At 43.1% G+C, this 16,656-nt stretch overlaps 1 protein-coding gene across 5 annotated transcripts in view; it reads left to right on the forward strand.

Annotated features, from left to right (window-relative positions):
- RBMS1 (RNA binding motif single stranded interacting protein 1) overlaps positions 1-16,656 on the forward strand; it is a 335,966-nt gene that overhangs the window by 271,362 nt on the left and 47,948 nt on the right. For all 5 annotated transcript variants that reach the window (XM_066575950.1, XM_066575949.1, XM_066575952.1 and 2 more), the window contains exon 5: positions 16,453-16,610. In XM_066575950.1, the coding sequence (XP_066432047.1) occupies positions 16,453-16,610 (158 nt within the window). The remainder of the gene's footprint in view (positions 1-16,452; positions 16,611-16,656) is intronic.

The following is a 16,656-nucleotide window of genomic DNA, read 5'->3' on the forward strand; positions in this document are numbered from 1 at the left end:
TAGAAGAACGGCACAGTGCGGAGTTGTGAGCGTAAATGCTCTAGAAGGCTTATTCTACGAGGAATGTGCGTATGTAGTGAAATGGACGTGTCTCCTTTAAGGATGTAAGGTGCAATTTTTTTCAATTGCTTTTTGTGCCAAACAGCTGACAGGAAATCCTTCTTATTCACCAGTATTGAGGAAGTCAGATGATATGGGGAAACTCAGAATATTCAAACTATCTTGGTTTGCGTCCGGTTTACTCTTTTACGGTACATAATAAAATGTATGCAATGGGCAGCATCTAATGTTTTTGACCTGATGGTGAACTATGGGCCATTGGCCTCAGCTACCCATTTATATGCATAGATGCCTTGATCGGATTAGAACAGAGGGAAATGTTCCCATAATAGTAAAGTCTATATTATTCCCCTTTATGGGGCTATAGCAAACCCCAGTTGTACCTGCTGTGATCCACACTGCTGTTCCTCTTGCATCTGAATGGAAAACTCTGTGGCTTTCGCACCTCTAAAAATGGCGGTGGTCCGTCATAGATACGACACATAAATCCCACACATTTATGGATATTGCAGAATCGTCTCCAAGTCCGTTACCTAAGACATTCTATATTTTGTTCCAATTATCAGATTTTTCTTGCTTTTTACTACGGTTTGTTTGCCGCACTTTATGATGTTGCCAGTGAATAGTTCATGTGGAGTAAAATCTTTTTGTTGCCATTGGCAGTTAAGTCGTGGGAACTGGTGGTCAGTAAACATTTCGTTTAGACACAACATTGCCGTGGTGTGATTTGGCCAGAAGATCAACTTCCCAGCGAGAACGTGGGCCGGGTATTATGTTATGCAATATGATTGTTCTTCCAGAGTACATCACTGTATGTGGTGGGAATGCGAAAACAACTGGCAACTGTGGAGTCTAGGATTACCGCCGGTTGAGAGAATGTCCTACCCAACTTTTCCTTTACCCCACATGCCCCAGTCAGCCCTGTTTGTCTTACTTCATTTGTTAACAGATAAGTGACCACCTTGCACTTCTCCTGATAGAATAAAACATTGGACAGGTTCAACTAAAATTCCCCCCACCCTCCCAAATCTGATGGTTTCTATAGATGTACATTTGCACTCAGTTGGTGGGCTCTAACTAGTGACAAGTAAAAGCTGTCATGTGTGCTCTAAGCGAAGTAGAGCTTTCTCCTTTAATCTTATGCTGTTTTATTGAAACAGAGCGAGAGACTGCAGCTGCATCCCCCAACCATATGGACCCCCACCGATCCTATGAACTGAGGTCCCAATGGTATCCACATAAAGAGAACACAGGTCATTCGTGCTCACCATAGCTCCAATGCCAGTGCTGGAAATTGCTGATTTGGCAATCTTCGGTGCTCATGTTGGACCTCTGTTCGCAGGATCAGTGGCGGTCCCAGTAGTTGGACCTCCACCTCCACCAATCAAAACATTATCCCCCTTTTACATAGGCTGATGATTGGAAAAATGATATGTATGCAATCAGCTGACAAACACTAGTTTCTCACTAGATCATGCAGTTTAGGTGGGCAAAAACATGTTTGCTCGTGGGCAGCATTTCTGTGTAAACGGAGGACGTGCTGCCAACAAATGCAAACTATATGGCTATTTACAGACAAAATCATACAGCGGGGTATGGTTTAAGCGTATGCAACCAACTGGACTGAGTCCTCAGCCTATAGAGATATATTAACCATCTTCGATGCCGGTACTAGAGATGATCTGCCTTTTGTACATGGCGGTAACGCGCACCAATCGGCATGCTATACTGTATTTGCCCTTGTAAAACCACCTTTATTCACACAATTGTGACTGTTCTCAGGACGGGTGCTTTTAGACTGAGTGATTCTCATTTGCACTTGTGAACGAGCCAGTGATGTCACCACCGGCTCGTTTACTCTCGTGCGGCCTGTTCAGACGGACAGAATCATCGTTGACTCTTTCCATGAGAATAGTTCAGTATAGTTCAATGTTACACATTCAGGCTTCTTTTTCACGAGCGTATATCAGCCATCTATTTTCAGGGCTAGCCGATATACGCTATGTTGGGAGAGAGAAAATTGATGAACTAGCGCACAAATCAAACATTTGTGCACCCCTTCAGACGACATGGGTCCCAGTGCATATGCGCCAAGACTACCAGGCCGTTGCCCTTTTCCCCTCCCTCCCCAGCGCAGGCTCACCATTTTTCTCCTCCCCCGCACGTTGGGAGGAGGCAGGACGGACCAGTGCCTAGCTCCGCCCCACCCCCTCCCGTTGCAGAGAGCCTGCGGGGAGGAGGAGAATGGTGAGCCCGCACCGGTGGAGGAGAGCAGAGGAATGGAGTTTAGAAGCCCTGCTGCTAAACTCCCTCCCACCTACGGCCGCTGCCATGGGCTCCCATAGGAGCTGCCGAAGTATTCCGGCCCAAAAGATAGTTCCAGGACTGTCTTTTGAGCCCGGTGCTATATTGGCCGGCTGGTCGCTTTGCGTCTCAGGAATACGGCGATGTGATCTGATGCATTGGAATCCAATGCATCAGCTGACAGCGTATATCAGCCACCCGTAAAAACAGACGGCTGATATACGCTCATGTGAAAGAAGCCTCACTATGTGAAACCCTAAATGATTAGTGCCTAAACTGCACGTGAAGTGAACGAGCCAATGATGATCTTTATGCCTTCATAAAATAAAACAAGTGAGAAGCGAACGATTCTCGTTTGTCGTTGGCTCGCATTTAGACCGAGCGATTGTCATTCACTTTCACTTTTGAATGATAATTGTTCCATCTGAGAGCACAAGGGAAACAAAAGTAATCTTGTAGATATGATACATTTTAATGGCTAACGAAAAAGAATGATGTTGCAGCGAGCTTTCAAAACTACTTCGGTGCCTTCATCAGGCTTATCTATTTAATCTGATGGAGGAACCAAAGTACAGTAGTTTTGAAAGTTTTCTGTAACTTCATCTTTTTGTTAGCCATTGAAAGGTATCCTATCTACAAGTTTACTTTATTTCTCTTATGCCCCGTTTGGACGGAATGCTTATCGTTAAGATAAGCTCGTTGGGTCAGACCAACGAGAACCGTGAGATTCTCAGCCCATGTAAAAGGACCATTACTGAGAACAATCACATTTTATTCTACTGACTAATAGGGTACCAAATTTTATTTCTATGGACACCATTAAAACACATCTTGCAAAAGTTCAGCTATGTTGGTTTAAGATTGGTGGCCTCTGCAAACATTTTGCAACTCGTAGGTTTGCAATGGTCTGCTGCCGCTGCTGAGACTTATAACAAGGCTGAAACCACCATCTACTTCGGCCCCCCTCACACAGGCGTTTGCAAATACGCAGAGTTTTTCAGTGCTGCGTTTACCGTGCTTTCAGCAGAGTCGGCATACATTTTGCAAGCATTTTGACTTCATTTTTCAGCACAGCTGAAAGTGCAGCCAAGGAAGCTGGAAAAAAAAATACTCACCTAGCATATACCGTTTGCGTCCCTTCCGCTGTTGACCGGCACTCCGGCAGGCTTCTGTGCAGTTGTCAGCGCCGACAGAGCATCTCTTGCTGGTAACGGGGGTTGAAAAGCCTGCCTCCAGCAAAAGATTGCTCTGATTGGCTGAGCCAGTCCTCGAGAACCAATCAGAGCCATCACTTGATGTACCAATCACAGTCATTCACTGAATGGCTGTGATTAGTGCATCAAGCACTGGCTCTGATTGGCTGCGCCGTGATGCTCAAGCCCAAATCAGAGCAATCTCTTGCTGCAGGCAGGTTTTTCAACCCATGTTACCAGCAAGAGATGCTCTGTCAGCGCTGACAACTGCAGGGAAGCCTGCCGAAGAGCAGCGGGAGGGACCCGGACTGCGCATGCTAGGTGAGTATTGTTTGTTTTTTTTATTTTTACGTAGTGTAGCTAGGGCGTATAACACTGTCAAAAACGCAGCACCAAGTTGTGCCATGTTTTGGGCAGCGCTGAAAACTCTGCCCATTCATTTTAATGGGCGTCGTGCAGTGTTTAAAAATGCTGAAACGCCAAAAATAGACTTTCCAACGCTTGGAAAGTGCCGCGATTAAGCGGATGCCTGCACCTGTGTGAGCGGTCCCATTGAAAACAATGTGAGCGTTGTACTGCGGTAGAAAGCGCCTGTGTGAGGGGGGCCTTAGACGGTGGTTTGGTAGTAAGTTTTTGGGTGCACCAATCGCTTGATTCTTGGTTTGATTAATTGCACAATGTGGATATTGTACAATGTAGCAGTATATTGAATTGCATACATAGCGGAGTCTTCTGGGGTCGTGGAGTGATATTTTTTTCACATGCTGCTGAATATCACCGACACATAAATTGGAAGCAGACACGTTAGAGAGGAAGCATATTTTCTCGGTGAGCGCAGCAAACATGTCTCTGATCTCTCCTATATCTTCCTGGAGATCGTCCGCACGGGGAGTAGAGCCGGTCACGTTAGTCAGTAGTGATCTGTTGCCGGTGACCCTACTCCAACCATGCAAGAGAAAAGAGATGTTTTGCACTTCTGCCAAGTTGCTTTTTTCCTTACTTCTCTTCCCTGCGTTTTAGGAACCGTTCCACACGCACAGGGAGGTTTTGTTAATTTCTTTCAGATGACTGAGGATTTTTTTTAAAGCCTTTAAACATGTTTGTTCCTCCTCGGTGTGTAAACCAGCGCCAAGGGGTTGCAAATTCTTATTTTGAAACGATGGTGAGAAGAACTGCTTTAGGTCTGTTTTTTTTTTGTGTTCTTGTATTATATTTGGGATTGCGGTAAGCTGGTGACCTTTATCATGTTCATCCTGATGTACACCTCCCGTAATGCTTTGCACACAGGTGGCCGTGTGTAAATACCTTCTTTTATAAGATTGTGCTGCGTTGAGTTTTCGGTTCCTGTATAAATTGCCTTATTTCTTATTCGGTGATATCGTTAAAGTTCATCGTTAGCGATTTTCATTAGACCTCATGCACATGACCGTGGGAGAAATTGGTCGCATACGATATTCTGTAGTAATTCATAAAATGCACTTGTACAGTATTGACATCTTCTTTGCACATGGTTTTATACACAGGAAGCATGTGACTTCCTTCCAGGGTACTTGTACGTCTTTCATATGGTGGTCTTTATGGTAGGACTGTGGCAGGAGTTTAATAGGGTTGTCCGGTATTGAAAAAATAAATTAATTAATTAAAATATATTTTCATATGCTGTATTAGGAAATTCTGAGTTAATGGTGGGCGTCTTCTGTTCTGGATCCTCAGCTCTTGAGTGGAGAACCGTTGCAAAGAGCATCTCCTGCTCAGGAGGACCTGACCTGCATTATTTTACAGACAATCAGTTGATGCAAATGGAACCTGTGTAATGCCTAATTTCACCTGTGGTGGCACTGCAGGGAAATTGAACACTTACTGACAGATTTCCTTACAGATTACAGCTGATCGATGGAGGTCACAGCAGGAAGACAAGTTGTACCCTGCTTACTGCCAAGAGACCCTTTTAAAAAGGGTTGTCCAAAGAGGAGAATCCATTTAAGGGAAGCAAAAATTAGTCCTCTTATAGACCTGGGCAGGAGATTTTTACATAACTATGATTTTTGAGGGGTTTTTTTTATAGCCATTGACACTTATGGGGAAATTTGGCAACCATTATGGAAACCAGTGAAAAGACACACAGAATGTGCAGACCACTAGCTTTCTACAAACACTCGGTATCATTTGAGGTAGTGAAATCTCCATAGGTCCACTGAATTACAACTTCACCTCAACCTTATATGGAGCCGCAAAATGGTCTTGTACAGGAGGCCTAATGTGTGTTGCTAGAACAATTGGTTTTGAATCATGGATATTTGTTCCATCTATCTTTGCTCAGTCAAATTAAGGACTTTTTTGGAATTTTTTCCTTTGGTTAAATACTATGGGGGTGATTGATTAGGACTTAAATTTCATATAGCAGTCTTAATATTATCCTCATTGGTGTACGGTGCCCACACCTCCTTCATATATTAGGCACGTCTTGACTCCTCAGAATGCCCGGCTAGGAGTTGGCGTGGATTTCTGTTATAATTTATACATGAATATGTTGGGATGAGTGGCCACAACCCCATTCTGAAAAGTTATATCCCTTTTTGAGAAAGTGAAGTACCTGTCAAAAAGATAAAAAGAATAGAAAAACTTGTAAAAAATCCTGCGCTCCTAGGATCATCTCACATGCATAGATACCTTGCCTTTAAAGGGGTTGTCCCGAGAAAGCAAGTGGGGGTAAGCACTTCTGTATGGCCATATTAATGCACTTTGTAATATACATCGTGCATTAAATATGAACCATACAGAAGTTATTCACTTACCTGCTCCGTTGCTGGCGTCCCCGTCTCCATGGTGCCGTCTAATTTCAGCGTCTAATCTCCTGATTAGACGCGCTTGCGCAGAAGGGTCTTCTCCCTTCTCTTGGGTCTCGGCACGAGCGGCGTTCTGGCTCCGCCCCCTTCTCTGCGTCATCGCGTAGCTCCGCCCCGTCACTTGTGCCGATTCCAGCCAATCAGGAGGCTGGAATCGGCAATGGACCGCACAGAGCCCACGGTGCACCATGGGAGAAGACCCGCGGTGCATCGTGGGTGAAGAGCGGGGATTCGGGTAAGTACTAAACCTTTTTTTTTTTAACCCATCCCTTGTGTTTGTCTCGCGCTGAACGGGGGGCCTATTGAAAAAAAAAAAAAGCCGTTTTGGCGCGGGACAACCCCTTTAAGGACTACAAGGTAGCAGTGCTAATAACTGAGCCACCACACTTGTTCTACTTATTTAAAAAAAAGCCAATACAGCTGTGAACCTACAATTCCAGCACTGCAAGGTAGCAGTGCTAATGACTGAGCCACCACACCCTGTAAACACCGGGCTTCTAGGTTCCTGTCTGACTATGGGCAACATCTGCTGGAGCTTTTCATCATTGCATTTATACTTCTCTTTCTTCTCAAGCATGGTAGACCAGTCGTTGGCACTGCTACCTTGCTCTAGTTAGAGGTTCATATCTGACCAAGGTTGCACTTTACATTCTACTCAATGATTTTTTCTTTTTGTTCTAAATCGGGTGGGGTCAGGATGGTTTGGTAATAGACTTTGTAGAAGAGAAATGAGTCAGGCTCTTTAAATCCCCTGCATGTTTTCCAGAGGTGAGACTCCTTCGGCCTGTCGTGTTTTCGTGGCTTGGCTCCCTCACTGGCAGGGGTTCAAAACCAGCTCTTTGAAATGCCTCCGTATAAAGTTTAACACTTTAGAACTTCAAAGTGAAGGAGGGAGCGGATGCTCTCAAAACTCAATATGAGCTGAGCTGAATCCTCTTTTTTCTCTCTTCCTATATTCTCTGCTTCTTTAGAAAACGTCCGCTCTGTTGTGCAACCGCGTAACCGTCTGCTGTTTGTAGCATGAATGCAAGATGAGACACTGCAAACATTTTGTAGCTGCTGTAACTTACAGCCCAAGAAGCTGATTTTTCTTTTGGGGGGGAAGGTTATATTACCATTTGTTAGACTTATTCAATAATCTACTCTTTCAGATTTTCTTTAACTTTAGCTACTTTATATTTTGTATCTTGGCACATCCACACGAACATGTAAGTGACGGGTAGGCCCATGAGGACAGGAGCTGAGTCCACTGTTCCAGCCAGGAAAAAGTGGCTATACCCGCTCTATCCTATGCAGACTGCTAGAGGCATCATACCCTGATAGATCAGAAGGCCAATGAGAGTTGGCAAATGTTGTTTCCTCCTCTTATGTGACATACCTGTTTAGGTTGCTTGCCTTATCTTTTACCCCTGAGGTCTCCGATCTTTCGTACCTTGTGAGCCACATTCAGTTTTGATCTATGGTCCAGAGCCATATTATATTAAAAAAATGGAGCGACATATATTAAATGTAGAGAAACAAGAAATTATACATTTGCAAATATTAGCTGCTTATAAATGGTCACTGCTATTATACCATCTAGATTGGCGCTGTTTGGTGGTTAGGACGGGTCTGTAATGTAAATTGCCAGTGCATATGGTTATAAATTAGAATGCAGATGGGAGAGCAATATGTGGATCCTGTGTGACTGGCGGCAGACCTCGGGTCTACAACTATGAATCCTTCATAGTGATAGGTTATATTTGGAATTGAAGAACAGAATTTTTGCTATTAGCAGCTAGCGACTTTATCTCAAATAACAGGTCAAGAAGCAATGCAGTCCCCCCTACATCCCTTCCTTCTCTGTAAATTGTTCACAAAATGGTTAAATTACCACTATTTTTATAAAAGGTTTGTTTAAAAAATGCCCTTAAAATAATGAATCATTTATTGTATATTAACTCCTTAAGGACTTGGACAGGTTTTTTTCCATTTTTGTTTTCTCTTCTCCATTTTCCAGAAAATCATAAATTTAATTTTTCCAACAATTTAATTGTCTGAGGGCTTATTTTTTGCAGACAAGTTTACTAACTTCTATTTTTTTTTGTCCCAATATGGGACTTGAACTTGCAATCTTTTGATGGCTTATACCATATAATGTACTTCAGTACTTGAGTATTGCAGTATATGTTGTTTCTGATCACAGCTGTTGCTGGTAGGTGGCAGATGTTGAAGACAGCTGGCACTCGCTGTGTATGGAACGAATTTGGCTCTCAGGCTTACCACATACAAACTCCACTACTGGAGGCCATACATCTACATCCTTTATTGTCAAAGTGGTTAAAATATTGAATACGTTAATTGTATATTAAGGCCCTTTTACACAGTCTAATTGTTGGGTATAAACAATTGTCCACCTGACAATTAGATCCTATGAAAGGTAACACAATCAAGCAACAATAACAATAATCAAAGTCAAGTCTTGACTTTCCGTAAACATAACAATGCTCCTGTTTGAATGAAGGGGAGATCTACAGCAGCCCTATGGGGCAAACAATCCTACTAATGACCATTCATCCCCATAGTAACAATTTTTGACCTGTGTAAACAGAAGTAAATGAGTGCCAATCAACATGTTTGTCAATCAGCACTCGTTACATCGAATCAAGAATTCAGCCCATGTAAAAAGGACCCAAAGTCCCTTTGCAAGAAAATGTAATCCCTTGGATTTCTGCATGGATTACTAATAAATTGTGATTTGATGGTTATCGAACTCTAATATAGACTAAAACAATATTAGGGCGGCTTCAGATGACTGTATGCATATTTGCCTGGTCAATGAGGCGGGCGTATCATCTCATAGTACTGTCCTTTTTGCGCATGCTGGGCCTGTTCACTTGTGTGCGTGACACACCCCTGCCCCGATTTTTTGCATCTCTCATGGACTTCTATGGGGGGTCCTTGGTGCGCAAATACACAGCAAAATAGAGCAGGACCTATCTTTTTTCCATTCGTGCGAAAAAAAATTGCAGAATACGTTCATGTGAAGGGGTCATAAGGGCAGTTTTACACAAACCGATTGATAAGTCAGATTTCAAGAATCCAGTGAGAAGCTGTCCGTGTAAACAGGCATTCATCTATGAATGACTGCCTGTTTACTGTTAATGGAGGCAGGTAGACCAAAACAAGCTCCAGCCTGCTCCACCTCCATTCACTGAGCAATGATCATTTCTATTTGAAAGCATGGTAATTATAATTGCTGGGACTTGTAAAAAGGCCCTAAAGGCCCACTTACACGCAAAGATCATCTTTCAAACGACTGAAAAATTTTGCAATCTATTTGCAAAACTGTTAACCCTTTCCAATCCACTGTCTGACGTCTGAAGACATTATGATTTAAGGTTGTACAACTCTGATGTTGGAGGACATCTGTCGGGGTTCTCTTACTGTATATTGCCAGCCTCTCTGCTGTCGGAGCCTATCCAACGTGTCACCTTATGCAGTACTGGCTTTAGCCAGCATATAGCGCCATTGTATAATGGCAGAAAAAGAGTAAGCCCCTAGGAAAACCAGAATACAAATTGGATTGGAAAGGGTTAATCTTTATATGTCCATTAACATTTTATCATCATTTGCATGTAAAAGGGCCTCCAGGAGCTTTTCACACTCACAGGACCAACTGTGCACACAGCTGCATTGTTCTCTTTGCGGCTGCTGGCTATTAAGAGATACTTTAGTTCACCTTAAAATCATCGTTCAAGCGAAAACTGCATGATGCCAGCGTTTACATTTAACAATTGTGGCTCATTTTCACGTAACGAATTTTGAGCGATAATCGTTACGTGTAAATGGGCCTTTTGTCTTAACACACAGATAGTTGTACTGATCATGGCTTTTATTTACAAGATTGAGAAATCATCCACAGTTCACGGAGATTAGATCCTTTTATACGGGCTGATGATTGGAACCTGGATCACCACCGATCAAAACGTCTGACATATCTCTACTTGTAGAAGTTTAGTTGCTCTTTAACGTTGCATCTATGCAGGAGAATTGGTGATCTGCCTTTAAGGCCTAATGCCCACGGACGGATTATCGCTGCGGAATTCACGACCAGACACAGGCCGCAAATTCCGCAGCACTGTCCGTCCATAGGCATGCTATGTAAACCGATTCTCCTTTGCCCATGAGCGGAAATCAACTGCGATTTTCCACTCGCGGAAGAGAATCACAGAATGTTCTATTCTGTGCGGAAAATGGCACGGACGGCTTCCATCACGGTCAATGGAAGCCGTCCGTCCTGCGATATTCCACGCTGTGAGCACTGCAGAGTATCGCGGGAATCCGCGTCACAGCCTAGCGCCGGCGCGTCATGCCTTGCACTGAGCATGCTTGCCAGGCAAGACACTCGTGGCGGATCCAGACATGTGCATATGGGGTCTCTTGGGGTCGCCGGGTCTGATTCAACTGCGAGATAATGTTACAGACATTCTGGTTGGGTTATGGGTTTTTGCACTACTCTCACTGGAACGGTTTTCTATATACCGTAGTCTTCCACTGTTCAGTAAATGGTTACATCTTTGTAATGCAGTATATTTTTCTATATGTTGCTTGCAACAGCCAGAATGTTGGGTGTGGGGCTCTCTACACAATGGGATATTTGCAGCATTCATAAAGGCAAACTATGCGGCACTCCCTTGTTATGATTTACACATGCTAGAAGGTGGCCTCCGCTCTTTACTGGCTGGACATAACAGGGATTTTGTCCGATTGGTGTTCAATCGAATTTTCAATCATATTGTATATATTAACGCGTCAAAGTGTAAGTTCTCACTTGGTGCCTTTACTAATAAAATGTTATCGGTTTGGCCCCCATCAAGGGCCACAGAGACTGGATATTAAAAGGTGTCATGAGACTTATGGTCCTTTTACACGGGCCGAGCTGTTGGGTAAACAATGCCCGATGTTCGTTCGTCCTCTGCGGTTACACAGGAGCTAGTATCGCTGGCTGAAATGGAGGCGGAATGGGTCGGGGAGCGTTCACCCGCCCACCCGCCTCCATTCACAGTAAGCAGACAGTTGTTCAGTAGTGAACGACTGCAGTTCACGCATTGTTCAATTTTCTGCATACAGAAACTGAAAGACTTAACAGTTCTTGTTCAGACAAAGGCAAAAAAACTCCAATGAGTTTAAAGCAAATTTTCCTCAATTTAGGGGGAAAAAAATTCCTTCCTGACTCCTGTCTGGCAATTGGAATAAGTCCCTGGATCAACAGTCCTTTAAGAGTAATCTAGTCACTATAACATGTAATATTAATTACACTGAAGAAGGGTGGCCAGGCCCCTCTAGTACTCTTCTAGCAAGTTCGCCATCACCACTTCCTCAGGCAGAGAGTTCCATAATCTCACTGCTTTAACTTGATGGCATAATTCTAGGAAATCCCATCAATGTTCATTCGCATAACTCCAACTAGAGATGAGCGAACGTACTCGGTAAGGGCGATTTCGCAATCGAGCACCGCGATTTTCGAGTACTTCACTACTTGGGTGAAAAGTACTCGGGTGCGCTGTGGGTGAGCGGGGGGTTGCAGAGGGGAGTGGAGGGTAGCAGCGGGGAACAGGGGGTAGCCCTCTCTCTCTCTCCCTCTCCCCCCCCACTCCCCTCTGCAACCCCCCGCCCCACAGCGCACCCGAGTACTTTTCACCCGAGTAGTGAAGTACTCGAAAATCACGGTGCTCGATTGCGAAATCGCCCTTACCGAGTACGTTCGCTCATCTCTAACTCCAACCCTTATGACCCCGGCAGAATGCTAAATCGAATTGGGGGAGGCACTAGGAAAGCATCATAAAAGTTGATCTCCTCTTTCTTTTGTTTGGTATGGTTGAGCCATCATAATCAATGGCCACCATAGAGAAAGAAGGCTGAGCCGAGCCAACAGTAGACAAAGTGTCAGTGTGCATTCTTAGCACCTCTGCCTCTTCGTTTTAGCAGTTGGCAAGGTCACATTGATTGAAGCTCTGCCTACAGGATATTGCTATCCTGAAATAAAGTTCTTGAAGGGCTTTTCCAGGAGGGAACTATATCTCATTGCTAGGGCTATGGAGTCAAGTCAATTTTGAGTCGAAGTTGGTAGAAATGTACAGACTTCAATTCCTCTTCAGACAAAAATTAGATATATAAGCTTGATATAAATTTATAACATGTATGGCCAATTTATGTAATTTTTGTTTATTTTTGGTCAAATATCTAGTCTTTTATGTTATCGGAAATAAACTGTAGTTTGGGATTGTAGAGGAAGCAATGCTCAAGCTCTTCTCATAGAGTAAGGTTCCAATGAGGCTGCAATAAGGAATCTAATCTATTTCAACCACTTCTTTTTAATCTAAGAACTAAGATCTGGTTGTTTTGCACAAATCCTCCATGTTTTTCTAGTATAATAGTTTTGAAACCTTATTTCCTCCATTATCATCTTGCATAAACTCTTTCAGTACACGTAGATTATCCATAGTCCAAATACAGTTGCATCCAGTGACGTACATTTGGCAGAAACTTCCGAAATTTGCGGTGTGGGTTTTGATCATGTCCATATGTGGGGATGTGTAGTCTAGAACACAGTTTTTCACCTTAAAATAGAAATTGCTGTTGTATAGATAGATAGGTTCATTATATGGAATCCAAGTTGATGTCGAAGCAGGCAAAGCAACAGTTTGGAGGCAAATCTTTCAGCTCATATCTCAATCTCTTGAAGTTTATTCATGTATGTAGTACCAACATATTCCACAGCGCTGTACAGAGATTGTCATCACTCTTGTCCCTATTGGGCTTCACAATACGAAAACCTAGTGATAGGTGAATTTAGAATCTGGGAGGGAACGCCAGAGCCTGAAGTACACCACACAAATACAAGAGAACGTCCAAGCAGATGCCCTTGGTTGGAAGACAACATCTGCCACATATTTTCAGTTTGTGAATGAAGTCTTAATTGAGTTGCCCTTGCATTTACTTTTTAGGGTATTTTAAATGTAGAGGTGGGTTCTTCACTCAAGATCACCCCCAATAGACCATAGCTGAGAGGCATAGAAAGCATAGTTCTTTTCTGTAGAGGACCACCTGTCATTGGGGGGGTAGGGGTTGTTGTCTTTTTAAATGGTAGGTAGCCTCAACAGCCTCGTAAGTTATGTTTCATAGTCTGCAGCAAGAACTATAAAGTGAATCTGTTACTACCTTTAGCCCTAAGCTAAGCTTATGGGCTGAACGTTGGTGACCCATTGAGTCCTGGGATGCTTACCTCTCCCGTCATTCCTCTCGTTTTAATTTTATAATGGGAGGACTACTTGGTAGCATCGCTCAATGCACTGAGCGGCAACTTTCAGCTCTGACACTGGGGGAACAACAGGGGAGGTAGATATTAAACTTACATCCCCGGACTCCATGGGTCACCTACTTTTAGCCCATAAGCTTAGCTCATAGGACTAAATGTAGATGACAGAGTCTCTTTAAGCATTCCTTCCCTCTTTACTTCCCGTATTATACTAATGATCGCTATTATTAATACTGGTAAAGCAATGTTGCTGGTTTAGGACTATCCAACATCTAGTCTGATTACCACTTCTGACAGTTTAGTCCGTGATCTTTATGGTATTTGAGTCACCTGTGTTTTTAAAAGTGCCATATACTTGTTTTAATAGTACTAATAAAAATGATATTCTTAAAGTGGTTGGCACTTATTATGAGCCTTAAGGCCCATTTAGACACAAGGAAAATCGCTCAAAGCCGTCTTTTGAGCAATTCTTGTTCTGCCTAAATACTCTGATATCGTGCAGTTTTCGTGCACGAGTCGCTGATCGCTGAATTCTAGCTTGCTAGAATTGAGCGATCAGCGGAGCAGGCTGTTATCAGCCGGCTGTGCTAAGATTATCTGTGCCTATGTTCTGCCGTGAATTCACAGTGGGAATACTAGCAGTCAGCGCTGAGAAGAATATATCTGTTTGCTTATGCAAAACAGCTGTATTGTTCTATTAGTGGCTGCAGCTGTGTCCTGCTGCGCCTGCACAGCTCTGTAGTAGCTAATTATCTAATATAAAGTATGCAAAGATGATCGCTCAAAATTGTCACTCAAACTATCGTTTGAGTGATTTTTGAGCTATTCTCCTTAAGTGTAAATGGAGTCTAAGTGCCCCTTTACACGCAACGATTATCATTCAAAAAAATTGTTGGATCATGTGAAGCTGAGTGACAACCGTTCAGTGTAAACATGGCCAATGATTGAACGATGAGCAATAATTCGTTTGCCTAGCATTCATCGTTCATTTTATGCAGGCATAGAAATAATCATTCAGTCGTTTGCAAGTCGTTATGTGTACAAAACAATGGTTTAATCATTCCCATTCACTGGCACAGTCACCTGAAAGACCAACGATCGAGTGGACAAGCGAGTGCCAAAAAAGTTTAAATGATTATCTGTGCATGTAAATCGACTTCATTTTAAAGCAAATGACTGTCATTGTTCGCTCATTCCAATGCTCTCTGGTTCCAAGGATTGCCGGCCAACTATCACTCCTGTGCTTACACAGGAGCGATAGGCACTCAAGTGAATAGAAGTGGAGCGGGCCAGAAGTGTTCTGGCCCACCTGCCTCCATTCACAGTAAACAGGAGCGGCTCCTGTTTACACAACCCAACAGTCGCTTGGTTTTTAGTTTTGCTCCCAAGGCATAAGTAATTTCTAGCTCATTGCCCTGTAGGCAACTGCATGTCCACGGAACGACTGTCAGCTCAATTTTCTGTTTCCAACAAGCCCCGTTTAGACTGAACAATTATCATTCATTAAGTCGATCAAAGAAGCGAAACTGAACGAATCGTTAAGTTTAATAAAGGCAGGCCAACGATTAAATGACGTTCAGTTTCAGTCGGCATAAAAACCAGCGTCTGATCGTGCAGCTTACACAATGATCGTTCAGTGTTCACGTAGCGTTTCTTAGAGCTTATTTAGTTTTCTTTTTCTCTGTGTGTCGATAAGAAATCTGTGGACCAAAAATATGGCTGTATAAATGCATCTAAAGTTTTGTGAAATTGTCTGATCCTCAGATTTAGGCGACAAAACCGTGCAATTTTCTCGCAATGCGACAGTGCTACAAATCACATGTATGTAGAGCCCATGCCTTCCAATGGGTTCTTTCACATGAGCATGGTTTTGTACCTTGCAACATTGCGAGAATACAAAATCGCGGCATGCTCAGTGCAGCCACGATTTGCGATTATTATTATTATTCGCTTGTGTTGCATTGCATGAAAACATGGTTTTGTGTTGTGCGATGCAACTTTTACAGTATGAAATCCTACTGTAAAAGCCCTAAAATCAGCCCTAGCTGCATTAAAAAAAACACCTAAGAGGTGCTGTCGAGCTTTGCCGCTTGTGCCCCGAAGCTCTTTGGCACTTGTTTGAAGTTCTCCACCAGAGCTTCCTGGTCAGGAGTTTGAAAATCCCCGCCTCTAGGAAGCACTGTCTCTGATTGGCTGAATCGTGGAGCTCCAGAACCAATCACAGCCATTTATTGAATGGCTGTGTTTGGTTTATCGAGTACTGGCTCTGATTGGCTGAGCAACAGCACTCAAGAACCAATAACAGCCAGTGCTTCCTGGAGGTGGGGATTTTGAATTTTCAAACTAGGAAGTGCTGAGGGAAAACTTCAAGCAAGTCTGCCAAAGCTTCAAGGAAGACTCGCGGGGAGATGACAGTGCCTGTTAGGTGAGGATTCTTTTTTTTATACTGCCAGGGCTTATTTTTGGGGTAGGGCTTATATTTCAACCCCCCCAAAATCCCATCACAGTCGTGAAATTGCCGTAAGAAAATGCAGCAATATCGCATAGAACACAGATGAAATATCACTGCGCTGCCCATGTGGAAGCGGCCTTATTATGTGACAGGAAGACATTACATACTATACATGTTCATCCTGAAAACTAATGTGAAGCAATATTTTTTCTTTTAATGTTTCTGAATGTTTTTGATATTTTTGTTTTATGCCAAGTCCAAATTAAATTGAATATCTTTGTGCTTTTGTCTGTTTAGCAACAAGAGCAAGACCCAACAAATCTGTATATATCCAACTTGCCATTATCGATGGATGAGCAAGAGCTTGAAAATATGCTGAAGCCATTTGGACAGGTTATATCTACAAGGATACTCCGCGATTCCAGTGGTACCAGTCGTGGGGTTGGATTTGCAAGGTGAGACTTCATGAATGGCAACCAAAAAAATTGCATGAAAATTCAC

Source organism: Eleutherodactylus coqui, chromosome 8 (assembly GCF_035609145.1).
Source record: "Eleutherodactylus coqui strain aEleCoq1 chromosome 8, aEleCoq1.hap1, whole genome shotgun sequence".
In the NCBI taxonomy this organism is placed as follows: domain Eukaryota; kingdom Metazoa; phylum Chordata; class Amphibia; order Anura; family Eleutherodactylidae; genus Eleutherodactylus; species Eleutherodactylus coqui.